Source organism: Cetorhinus maximus, unplaced genomic scaffold, assembly GCF_964194155.1.
Source record: "Cetorhinus maximus unplaced genomic scaffold, sCetMax3.hap1.1 HAP1_SCAFFOLD_1970, whole genome shotgun sequence".
Classification (NCBI taxonomy): Eukaryota; Metazoa; Chordata; class Chondrichthyes; order Lamniformes; family Cetorhinidae; genus Cetorhinus; species Cetorhinus maximus.
The window spans coordinates 16542-29081 of record NW_027597910.1 but is presented as its reverse complement, the minus strand read 5'-3'; the positions used below and the strand labels follow the sequence as shown (position 1 = coordinate 29081).

The 12540-nt window shown below is 59.1% G+C and overlaps 1 protein-coding gene across 1 annotated transcript in view; it reads right to left on the bottom strand.

The window, feature by feature from the left end:
• LOC144676821 (DISP complex protein LRCH3-like) overlaps positions 1 to 11988 on the bottom strand; it is a gene marked incomplete at its 3' end in the record, with an annotated part of 43499 nt that extends 31511 nt beyond the window's left edge. The window contains exon 1 of the mRNA XM_078537143.1: positions 11871 to 11988. Coding sequence (XP_078393269.1) covers positions 11871 to 11988 — 118 coding nt within the window. The remainder of the gene's footprint in view (positions 1 to 11870) is intronic.
• Positions 11989 to 12540: the final 552 nt, after the last annotated feature.

Below are 12540 nucleotides of genomic sequence, written 5' to 3'. Positions count from 1 at the left end.
TCTCCACTGACGGGCAGCCAGATATCCCTGCCTCACATTGCAATCCAACAACCCTCTTGAACATTTCACCAAAACAAAGGCTAGTATTTGCATTGCTATTGCGCCTTTCACATCCACATGACACCTCCAAGTGCTTCATAGCCAATGAAGTATTAATTTGTAGTCACTGTTGTAATGTAGATAATGCAGCAGCCAAATTGCGCAGAGCAAGATCCCACCAACAGCAACATGAAGACCACCCAGATCATTTGTGATCTTGGTTCAGGGATAAATATTGACCACAGGACATCAGGGAGGACTTACCCCCTGCTCTTCCCAAAACAGTGGCCCTGGGGTCTTTTACATGCACCACAGAGGACAGGTGTCTGATCAGAATGACAGCACCTTCAACAGTGTGGCGCTCCCTCAGTACTGACTCTCCGACAGTGCGGTGCTCCCTCAGTACTGACCCTCCGACAGTGCGGCGCTCCCTCAGTACTAACCCTCCGACAGTGCGGCGCTCCCTCAGTACTGACCCTCCGACAGTGCGGCGCTCCCTCAGTACTGACCCTCCGACAGTGCGGCGCTCCCTCAGTACTGACACTCTGACAGTGCGGCACTCCCTCAGTACTGACCCTCCGACAGTGCGGCACTCCCTCAGTACTGACCCTCCGACAGTGCGGCACTCCCTCAGTACTGACCCTCCGACAGTGCGGCACTCCCTCAGTACTGACCCTCCGACAGTGCGGCACTCCCTCAGTACTGACCCTCCGACAATGCGGCACTCCCTCAGTACTGACTCTCCGACAGTGCGGCACGCCCTCAGTATTGACCCCAGTAACTTAGGTCCAATTATCTTTTTCAATTCCTTGGATGTTATAATCTGCTGCCCCATGTCAGCCTGAGTGGGGCTCTTTGACCTATCACATGATGATTCACTGTGTTCACTGGATGGACATGAGGTGTACTCACAGGTGAGAGTGACAGAAGGAGTTGGGGAGCGGTAGAGAGGCTCTAGATCTTTAACCTTCCCCTGGTCTGTGTGGCTCAGGGTCTTGTTGGAATATTAACCTCTCTCCCCTGTCTTCTGTGGGAGGAGATGTTTTCACAATTTTAATCTCGGCCACACATCTTAAAGTTAAAAATAACAATGTTAAGCCTTGTTGGAAGATCCACATTGGCAGGAAGACAGATAGTGTACTGAGCTCAACAAAGCAGCTTGTACAGGCTCCAGATTCTCCGCTGGGTGACTGGGAAACAAGTGACAGCAAGTCAGAGGTGTACCAACGTAATCACTCACTGTTTGTGCTGTTGGCTCCATCACTCAGGCTGTTCATTATCATTAAATGGGAACCTTGGTAGAATCCAGAGCCACAGAGATATCCCATTGTCAATCTGGGAATCACAGACACAGACCCGCGTCCCGTCACCGTGTGGGGGAATCACAGACCCGCGTCCCGTCACCGTGTGGGGGAATCACAGACCCGCGTCCCGTCACTGTGTGGGGGAATCACAGACACAGACCCGCGTCCCGTCACCGTGTGGGGGAATCACAGACCCGCGTCCCGTCACCGTGTGGGGGAATCACAGACACAGACCCACGTCCCGTCACCGTGTGGGGGAATCACAGACACAGACCCACGTCCCGTCACCGTGTGGGGGAATCACAGACACAGACCCGCGTCCCGTCACCGTGTGGGGGAATCGCAGACCCGCGTCCAGTCACCGTGTGGGGGAATCACAGACACAGACCTGCGTCCCGTCACCGTGTGGGGGAATCACAGACACAGAACCACGTCCCGTCACCGTGTGGGGGAATCACAGACACAGACCCGCGTCCCGTCACCGTGTGGGGGAATCGCAGACCCGCGTCCAGTCACCGTGTGGGGGAATCACAGACACAGACCCGCGTCCCGTCACCGTCTGGGGGAATCACAGACCCGCGTCCCATCACCGTGTGGGGGAATCACAGACACAGACCCGCGTCCCGTCACCGTGTGGGGGAATCGCAGACCCGCGTCCAGTCACCGTGTGGGGGAATCACAGACACAGACCCGCGTCCCGTCACCGTGTGGGGAATCACAGACACAGACCCGCGTCCCGTCACTGTGTGGGGGAATCACAGACACAGACCCGCGTCCCGTCACCGTGTGGGGGAATCACAGACACAGACCCGCGTCCCGTCACCGTGTGGGGGAATCACAGACACAGACCCGCGTCCCATCACCGTGTGGGGAATCACAGACACAGACCCGCGTCCCGTCACCCAGTGGGGGAATCACAGACACAGACCCGCGTCCCGTCACCATGTGGGGGAATCGCAGTTTGCTAACTGTCAAACCCGGCCACGGAGAACCAGCTATCAGCTGCCATCCCATCCCCTCCCACCCAGAGGGTCACAGCACCTCCCAGCCTACCTCACTCACACACTCACACCTCGCTAAAAGCTGCACCCATTCATCAAAGGCAATGTACCTAAACGTGCTGCTCTCACTGCCCTTTCCACCCGGCCAACTGACTGCTCCCAAAATTGGAGTCTCATTTCCAATAAAAAACATCCCTTCAGAATGATTAGCGAATGAAGAATTTCCTTGCACTGGATTCATTATTCCATCCATCAACAGATATATTTAGCAAACTCTGCTGCATTTCCCAAGCTGTTCCTCAAAGCCTGTGGCCTCCAGTGAGCATCACTTTCCCCTCCAAGTCAGAGGCCGTGGGTTCAAATCCCGCTCCAGAGAATCGAGTACAAGATACAGCCCACTGAAGGCATGACTGAGGGAGTGCCGCACTGTCAGAGGGTCAGTACTGAGGGAGTGCAGCACTGTCAGAGGGTCAGTACTGAGGGAGTGCAGCACTGTCAGAGGGTCAGTACTGAGGGAGTGCCGCACTGTCAGAGGGTCAGTACTGAGGGAGTGCAGCACTGTCAGAGGGTCAGTACTGAGGGAGTGCCGCACTGTCAGAGGGTCAGTACTGAGGGAGTGCAGCACTGTCGGAGGGTCAGTACTGAGGGAGTGCCGCACTGTCGGAGGGTCAGTACTGAGGGAGTGCCGCACTGTCGGAGGGTCAGTACTGAGGGAGTGCCGCACTGTCGGAGGGTCAGTACTGAGGGAGTGCTGCACTGTCGGAGGGTCAGTACTGAGGGAGCACTGCACTGTCAGAGGGTCAGTACTGAGGGAGTGCCGCACTGTCAGAGGGTCAGTACTGAGGGATTGCCGCACTGTCAGAGGGTCAGTACTGAGGGAGTGCCGCACTGTCAGAGGGTCAGTACTGAGGGAGCGCTGCACTGTCGGAGGGTCAGTACTGAGGGAGTGCCGCACTGTCGGAGGGTCAGTACTGAGGGAGTGCCGCACTGTCAGAGGGTCAGTACTGAGGGAGTGCCGCACTGTCAGAGGGTCAGTACTGAGGGAGTGCCGCACTGTCAGAGGGTCAGTACTGAGGGAGTGCCGCACTGTCGGAGGGTCAGTACTGAGGGAGTGCCGCACTGTCGGAGGGTCAGTACTGAGGGAGTGCCGCACTGTCGGAGGGTCAGTACTGAGGGAGTGCAGCACTGTCGGAGGGTCAGTACTGAGGGAGCACTGCACTGTCAGAGGGTCAGTACTGAGGGAGCGCCGCACTGTCAGAGGGTCAGTACTGAGGGATTGCCGCACTGTCAGAGGGTCAGTACTGAGGGAGTGCCGCACTGTCAGAGGGTCAGTACTGAGGGAGCGCTGCACTGTCGGAGGGTCAGTACTGAGGGAGTGCCGCACTGTCAGAGGGTCAGTACTGAGGGAGTGCCGCACTGTCAGAGGGTCAGTACTGAGGGAGTGCCGCACTGTCAGAGGGTCAGTACTGAGGGAGTGCCGCACTGTCAGAGGGTCAGTACTGAGGGAGTGCCGCACTGTCAGAGGGTCAGTACTGAGGGAGTGCCGCACTGTCAGAGGGTCAGTACTGAGGGAGTGCTGCACTGTCGGAGGGTCAGTACTGAGGGAGTGCCGCACTGTCGGAGGGTCAGTAGTGAGGGAGTGCTGCACTGTCAGAGGGTCAGTACTGAGGGAGTGCCGCACTGTCAGAGGGTCAGTACTGAGGGAGTGCCGCACTGTCAGAGGGTCAGTACTGAGGGAGTGCCGCACTGTCAGAGGGTCAGTACTGAGGGAGTGCCGCACTGTCAGAGGGTCAGTACTGAGGGAGTGCCGCACTGTCGGAGGGTCAGTACTGAGGGAGTGCCGCACTGTCGGAGGGTCAGTACTGAGGGAGTGCCGCACTGTCAGAGGGTCAGTACTGAGGGAGTGCCGCACTGTCGGAGGGTCAGTACTGAGGGAGTGCCGCACTGTCGGAGGGTCAGTACTGAGGGAGTGCTGCACTGTCGGAGGGTCAGTACTGAGGGAGTGCCGCACTGTCGGAGGGTCAGTACTGAGGGAGTGCCGCACTGTTCGAAGTGCCCTCTTTCAGATGAGACGTTAAACCGAGAGGTTGTTTGCCACCTCAGGTGGATACAAAGCACCCCGTGGCCACCAACTGGGGGGGAGAGAAGGTTGGAGGGGGAGAGAAGGTTGGAGGGGGAGAGAAGGTTGGAGGGAGAGAGGAGGTGGGGGGGCGTGGGGGCACGGAGTTCTCCCCAGTGTCCAGGATCAATATTTATCCCTCAACCAACATCACTCAAAACAGATCAACTGGTCATTATCACAGTGCTGGCTGTGGGATCTTGCTGTGCGTAATGTGGCCGCTGCATTTCCTAAATTTACAACAGTGACCACCCTTCGGGAAGTATTTCATTGGCCGTGAAGCTGCTTTGGGACGTCCTGAGGCGGTGAAAGGTGCTACAGAAATGCAGGGATTTATCTCTCTCTCAGGGCTGGAGCAGATAGTGTCACTAAAGCGGCCTCCCCGTCACCCCCACCCCCACCCCCCCACCCACCCCCACCACCCAACGGCCTGTCCCCCACCCCCAGGCAGCCCATCCCCACCCCCCCACCCACCCCCTCAACAGCCTGTCCCCCACCCCCAGGCGGCCCATCCCCACCCCCCCACCCACCCCCACCACCCAACGGCCTGTCCCCCACCCCCAGGCAGCCCATCCCCACCCCCCCACCCACCCCCTCAACAGCCTGTCCCCCACCCCCAGGCGGCCCATCCCCACCCCCCCACCCACCCCCACCACCCAACGGCCTGTCCCCCACCCCCAGGCAGCCCATCCCCACCCCCCCATCCACCCCCCCAACGGCCTGTCCCCCACCCCCAGGCAGCCCATCCCCACCCCCCCATCCACCCCCCCAACAGCCTGTCCCCCACCCCCAGGCAGCCCATCCCCACCCCCCGACCCACCCCCACCACCCAACGGCCTGTCCCCCACCCCCAGGCAGCCCATCCCCACCCCCCGACCCACCCCCACCACCCAACGGCCTGTCCCCCACCCCCAGGCGGCCCATCCCCACACCCCCATCCACCCCCACCACCCAACGGCCTGTCCCCCACCCCCAGGCAGCCCATCCCCACCCCCCCACCCCCACCCCCCAACAGCCTGTCCCCCACCCCCAGGCAGCCCATCCCCACCCCCCCATCCACCCCCCCAACGGCCTGTCCCCCACCCCCAGGCGGCCCATCCCCACCCCCCGACCCACCCCCACCACCCAACGGCCTGCCCCCCCCACCCCCAGGCTGCCCATCCCCACACCCCCACCCCCACCCCCCAACGGCCTGTCCCCCACCCCCAGGCGGCCCATCCCCCACCCCCAGGCGGCCCATCCCCACCCCCCGACCCACCCCCACCACCCAACGGCCTGCCCCCCCCACCCCCAGGCTGCCCATCCCCACACCCCCACCCCCACCCCCCAACGGCCTGTCCCCCACCCCCAGGTGGCCCATCCCCACCCCCCCACCCACCCCCACCCAAAGGCCCATCCCCCACCCCCTCAGGTGGCAGATTGCCTGTAGGGGACTGGTCCTAATGGGCACATCCCGGTGGTCAGAGTCCGGCTGGAACTGGGCCCAATGGTTGGGAGTCCTAGATTGTGAGGAATATGTTGGATTAACCGGATAGAACCGAACTTCAAAATTCCACGATTCCAACTGAATATAGTTGATCAGATACCTTCCCTCTTACAGATAAGTGACGTTACACTGATAATGAAGTGTGACTGGTGTAAACTAGGTGCAGGAACGCGACAGAAAGATCTGAAAATCTGTTGAACACCGAGTGCCCACAGGAAAGTCTATCGAAGGTTCCTACCCCAGCTTCCCAGGATTTCCACCCAAACATTATTCCTGAACATCCTCACAATGTTCCTCAGTGCTCACAGGGTTATCCCAGTGAGAGTCAGCACCTTCAGGAGAGGAGGGGGACCCTGTACCCCAGTGAGAGTCAGCACCTTCAGGAGAGGAGGGGGACCCTGTACCCCAGTGAGAGTCAGCACCTTCAGGAGAGGAGGGGGACCCTGTACCCCAGTGAGAGTCAGCACCTTCAGGAGAGGAGGGGGACCCTGTACCCCAGTGAGAGTCAGCACCTTCAGGAGAGGAGGGGGACCTGTACCCCAGTGAGAGTCATCACCTTCAGGAGAGGAGGGGGACCCTGTACCCCAGTGAGAGTCAGCACCTTCAGGAGAGGAGGGGGACCTGTACCCCAGTGAGAGTCATCACCTTCAGGAGAGGAGGGGGACCCTGTACCCCAGTGAGAGTCATCACCTTCAAGAGAGGAGGGGGACCCTGTACCCCAGTGAGAGTCAGCACCTTCAGGAGAGGAGGGGGACCCTGTACCCCAGTGAGAGTCAGCACCTTCAGGAGAGGAGGGGGACCCTGTACCCCAGTGAGAGTCAGCACCTTCAGGAGAGGAGGGGGACCCTGTACCCCAGTGAGAGTCAGCACCTTCAGGAGAGGAGGGGGTGACAGCAGATCTCCCTTGCAATCTGCCAACTGCATAGCTGGCTGGATCTTGGCCAGGAAAGTTTCTCACCTGTCTCAGTCTCTTTGACAGGTCCAGTATTCACAGTACAGCCTGTTGGGAACACATCCTGTAACACTCCGTTTCATTGGTCAGTGACAGAACCTTCAGTGCTGGCATCCCTACAGAAATATACTCACAGCTGTTGCTGCATCTGTCTCTGAAAACATTGCGTACAATGAGAACTCCCCCAAGCCCCAACTCTGGGACATCTCCATTCATGATTGGCAGCACCAGCTGCCATAAGCAGGGTAGAGACTGGGCACTTTGCTGTGTCCTCTTTAACCCCTGGGTTAGAGAGAGAGAGAGAGAGGGAAAATCAGCCAGGGTTCCTGCTCCTGATCACTGTCCAGTGACCCCTGGGTTAGAGAGAGAGGGGAAATCAGCCAGGGTTCCTGCTCCTGATCACTGTCCAGTGACCCCTGGGTTACAGAGAGAGGGGAAATCAGCCAGGGTTCCTGCTCCTGATCACTGTCCAGTGATCCCTGGGTTAGAGAGAGAGGGAAAATCAGCCAGGGTTCCTGCTCCTGATCACTGTCCAGTGACCCCTGGGTTAGAGAGAGGTTTCTCAGAGATTGAACTGGTATAGAGTTTTCTTCTAGACTAACTCCTCTTTATTTATTTTGCTGCGCTGACATAAAATGAAGTTGTAAATGAACAAGACCCGAGACTAAGGTCATGGTTCACCAGGCAGCAGTGTTTCCCTGTGCTCCTATAGGCTTCAGAACTCAGACAACCTACAGAAGGCACCTCAAAGCTCTGGAGAAGTACCAATGGCAGGGACTTCGCAAGATGCTCCAAATCCATCGTCAAGAAAGGCAGTCCAACAGCAATGCCCTCTCCCGTGCCAACATGTCCAGCATTGAGGCACTAATCACTCAAAACCAGCTTTGTTGGGCAGGACATGTGGTTCCTATGCCTGACACCAGACTCCCAAAGCGCCTGTTCCACTTGGAGTGCAGTTTGTGGGAGGAGGCTCTGAGGAGGACAGCAGAAATGCCTCAGGTGTGTCCTCAAAGCATCCCGAAGGTCTCATGAGAGTCCCTTGCTTGTGACTGACCAAAATGGAAGAGGCGCCAAACACACTAAGGCTTGGCTGGGAGCACGGAGTGGGGAAGTCAAGGTGTGGGAGAGAACGCACAAACCTCCAAACAGCATATCTGCCAAACTCTTCAAGCACCAGCTGCTCCACATGTGGCAGAGTCTGCAGATTGCACATTGGACTTATCGGCCATCCCAGAACCCATCGAGTTTATTGGGGGTACCCCAGTGAGAGTCAGTGTGTGTGGGACCCGTACCCCAGTGAGATTCAGTGTGTGTGTGGGACCCGTACCCCAGTGTGAGTCAGTGTGTGCGGGACCCGTACCCCAGTGAGAGTCAGTGTGTGTGGGACCCGTACCCCAGTGAGAGTCAGTGTGTGTGGGACCCGTACCCCAGTGAGAGTCAGTGTGTGTGGGACCCGTACCCCAGTGTGAGTCAGTGTGTGCGGGACCCGTACCCCAGTGAGAGTCAGTGTGTGTGGGACCCGTACCCCAGTGAGAGTCAGTGTGTGTGGGACCCGTACCCCAGTGTGAGTCAGTGTGTGCGGGACCCGTACCCCAGTGAGAGTCAGTGTGTGAGGGACCCGTACCCCAGTGAGAGTCAGTGTGTGCGGGACCCGTACCCCAGTGAGAGTCAGTGTGTGTGGGACCCGTACCCCAGTGAGAGTCTGTGTGTGGGACCCGAACCCAGTGAGAGTCAGTGTGTGTGGGACCCGTACCCCAGTGAGAGTCAGTGTGTGTGGGACCCGTACCCCAGTGAGAGTCAGTGTGTGTGGGACCCGTACCCCAGTGAGAGTCAGTGTGTGTGGGACCCGTACCCCAGTGAGAGTCAGTGTGTGTGGGACCCGTACCCCAGTGAGAGTCAGTGTGTGTGGGACCCGTACCCCAGTGAGAGTCTGTGTGTGGGACCCGAACCCAGTGAGAGTCAGTGTGTGTGGGACCCGTACCCCAGTGAGAGTCAGTGTGTGTGGGACCCGTACCCCAGTGAGAGTCAGTGTGTGTGGGACCCGTACCCCAGTGAGAGTCAGTGTGTGTGGGACCCGTACCCCAGTGAGAGTCAGTGTGTGTGGGACCCGTACCCCAGTGAGAGTCAGTGTGTGTGGGACCCGTACCCCAGTGAGAGTCAGTGTGTGTGAGACCCGTACCCCAGTGAGAGTCAGTGTGTGTGGGACCCGTACCCCAGTGAGAGTCAGTGTGTGTGGGACCCGTACCCCAGTGAGAGTCAGTGTGTGTGGGGCGAGGGGGTGGTTGGGGTTGGGGGCTGTGCCCAGTGTTTGTCAGATCCAGCGATAGCCCCTCACTATTGTCAGCAGGCTAGAGTTTCCATGTCACTGGCAGGATAGCCACAATCACAGGGCTGTTAAGAGTTATTTCCTTAACTGTCCTTACGAGCTATTTAATTGCTTCCTGTATAATCGCCTCCAATTGTCTTGTTGACATCAGTTCAGTTATTGTGAACCTGTCAGAATTATCCTTGGAGTATTCAGCCCTGCGCACTCTCCCACATCCAATGTTATAAGGAGATGAGTTTGGGAGCGAGTGGAATTATTATTAACTGTTCCTCTGCCCAGGGAATTCTAATGCTGACACTCACTTTCCCTCTTCATTTCCGCACCACTTTAATAGAAACATCCTGTTTCCAACACTGTCCAGACCGTCCTTCCATCGCTCACCCTCTGTAAACCTCACTCACCCACAACTCAGCTTCTGAGTAATTACCTCGCCCTGAATCCCACTCCCCTCAAACTTCCTGTACTCAGGGACCGCCACTGGCCCTTGGGCCAGTAACATCTGAATTTTAAATTCTCAACCTCCAGTTCAAATTCCCTCCATGGCCTCGCCCCCCTCCCTATCTCTGTAACCTCCTCCAGCCCCTACAACCCTCCCTATCTCTTCAACCTCCTCCAGCCCCTACAACCCTCCCTATCTCTGTAACCTCCTCCAGCCCCTGCAAACCCTCCCTATCTCTGTAACCTCCTCCGGCCCCTACACCCCTCCCTATCTCTGTAACCTCCTCCAGTCCCTACAACCCTCCCTATCTCTGTAACCTCCTCCAGCCCCTACAACCCTCCCTATCTCTGTAACCTCCTCCAGCCCCTACAACCCTCCCTATCTCTGTAACCTCCTCCAGCCCCTACAACCCTCCCTATCTCTTCAACCTCCTCCTGTCCCTACAACCTTCCCTATCTCTGTAACCTCCTCCAGCCCCAACAACCCTCCCTATCTCTGTAACCTCCTCCAGCCCCTACAACCCTCCCCCTATCTCTGTAACCCCCTCCGGCAGGGGTGGGGCTGGGGCAGGGGCTGGGGCAGGGGCAGGGGCAGGGCAGGGGGCTGGGGCAGGGGTAGGGCAGGAGGGAGGAGGGAGCGGGGAGGGCGGGAGTGAGGGAGGGAGGGAGGGGGCGGAGAGAGGGAGGAGGGGAGGGGGGAGAGAGGGAGGGAGGGAGGGGGGAGAGAGGGAGGGAGAGGGAGGGAGGGGGGGAGAGGGAGGGAGGGGGGAGAGAGGGAGGGAGAGGAGAGAGAGAGGGAGGGAGGGGGGGAGAGAGAGGGAGGGAGGGGGGAGAGAGAGAGGGAGGGAGGGGGGGGAGAGAGAGAGGGAGGGAGGGGGGAGAGAGAGAGAGGGAGGGAGGGGGGAGAGAGAGAGGGAGGGAGGGGGGGGAGAGAGGGAGGAAGGGGGGGAGATAGAGAGGGAGGGAGGGAGAGAGAGGGAGGGAGGGAGGGAGAGAGGGAGGGGGGAGAGAGAAAGGGAGGGAGGGGGGAGAGAGGGAGGGAGTGGGGAGAGAGGGAGGGGGGAGAGAGGGAGGGAGGGAGGGGGAGAGGGGGGAGGGGGAGAGAAGGGAAAGAGAGAGGAGGGAGGAGGGGGGGGAGGGCGGGAGTGAGGGAGGGAGGGAGGGGGGGAGAGAGAGAGGGAGGGAGGGAGGGGGGAGAGAGAGAGGGAGGGAGGGAGGGGGGAGAGAGGGAGGGAGGGGGGAGAGAGAGAGGGAGGGAGGGAGAGAGGGAGGGGGAGGGGGAGGGAGGGAGGGGGGGAGAGAGAGAGGGAGGGACGGGGGAGAGAGAGAGGGAGGGAGGGGGGAGAGAGAGAGGGAGGAAGGGGGAGAGAGAGAGGGAGGGAGGGGGGAGAGAGAGAGGGAGGGAGGGGGGAGAGAGAGAGAGGGAGGGAGGGGGGGAGGAGAGAGAGAGGGAGGGAGGGGGAGAGAGAGGGAGGGAGGGGGAGAGAGAGAGGGAGGGAGAGAGGGAGGGGGGAGGGAGAGAGGGAGGGGGGAGAGAGAAAGGGAGGGAGGGGGAGAGAGGGAGGGAGTGGGAGAGAGGGAGGGAGGGAGGGGGGGAGAGAGAGAGAGGGAGGGAGGGGGGAGAGAGAGAGGGAGGGAGGGGGGAGAGAGAGAGGGAGGAGGGGAGGGGGAGAGAGGGAGGGAGGGAGGGGGGAGAGAGAGAGGGAGGGAGGGGGGAGAGAGAGAGAGGGAGGGAGAGAGGGAGGGGGGAGAGAGAAAGGGAGGGAGGGGGGAGAGAGGGAGGGAGTGGGGAGAGAGGGAGGGAGGGAGGGGGAGAGGGGGGAGGGGGAGAGAAGGGGGAGAGAGAGGAGGGAGGAGGGGGGGGGGGAGAGAGGTGGGGGGAGGGGGGAGAGAGAGAGAGGGAGGGGGAGAGAGGAGGGGGAGAGAGGTGGGGGAGAGAAGGAGGGGAGAGAGGGAGGGTGGAGGGGGTGTGAACGCTGGCTGAGTTTCAGCTTGTTGAGGTTGTTGCCATGGTGAACATTGCAGTCGGTAACTCCCGTCCGGGGAGTTTACTCACTCTACACTGACCAGGAAATCACAGCTCAGGACCTGTCTGGGCAGGGCACTGACTCAGTGAGATTGTGAGAAGCGCAGTATCACTCGCTTTGTTGAAGATATGACTGATTTTCCTCGAGGGCGGTGGGGGTGACAGGCTCTCTCACTAACCCCCGCAGCGGGAAGCAGCTCTGGGCGAGCTGGTGACCACAGTCTGTTCCCTGTCAGTAAAATTACAAGCTCGCTGTGGGTACAGACGCTGCTCCATCTCCTCCACATCACTCAGCATCCTCAACTCCGCATTCAACCTCTGCCAAACCACGTTAATTAAAGGGCACACACACTGCCCAGCCCAGACTCGTCCCCCAACCAAACCACATCTTCCCAAAGAAAGACTTGCTTTATGTACCGTCTATCACAGCCTCTCAGTGAGACTTTATGGGGAGACGCTGGTGTAATGATAATGTCACTGGGCTAGTAACCCTGAGGCCCAGGCTAATGCTCTGGGGACAGGCGTTCAAATTCCCCCCACGGCAACTGGTGAAATTTAAATTCAATGAATAAATCAGGAATTGAAAGCGAGTCTCAGTGACGGTGACCGTGAAACTATCATCGATTGTTGTACAAACCCCATCTGGGTCACTAATGTCCCTTTAGGGAAGGAAATCTGCCCTCCTTACCCAGTCTGGCCCTACATGTGACTCCAGACCCACAGCAAAGTGCGCTGGACCCTTAACTACCCCCCTGAAATGGCCGAGCGAGACTCTCAGTTCAAGGGTAATTAGGGATGGGCAACAAACGCTGGTCTTGCCAGCGACGCCCACATCCCATGAAAGAATAA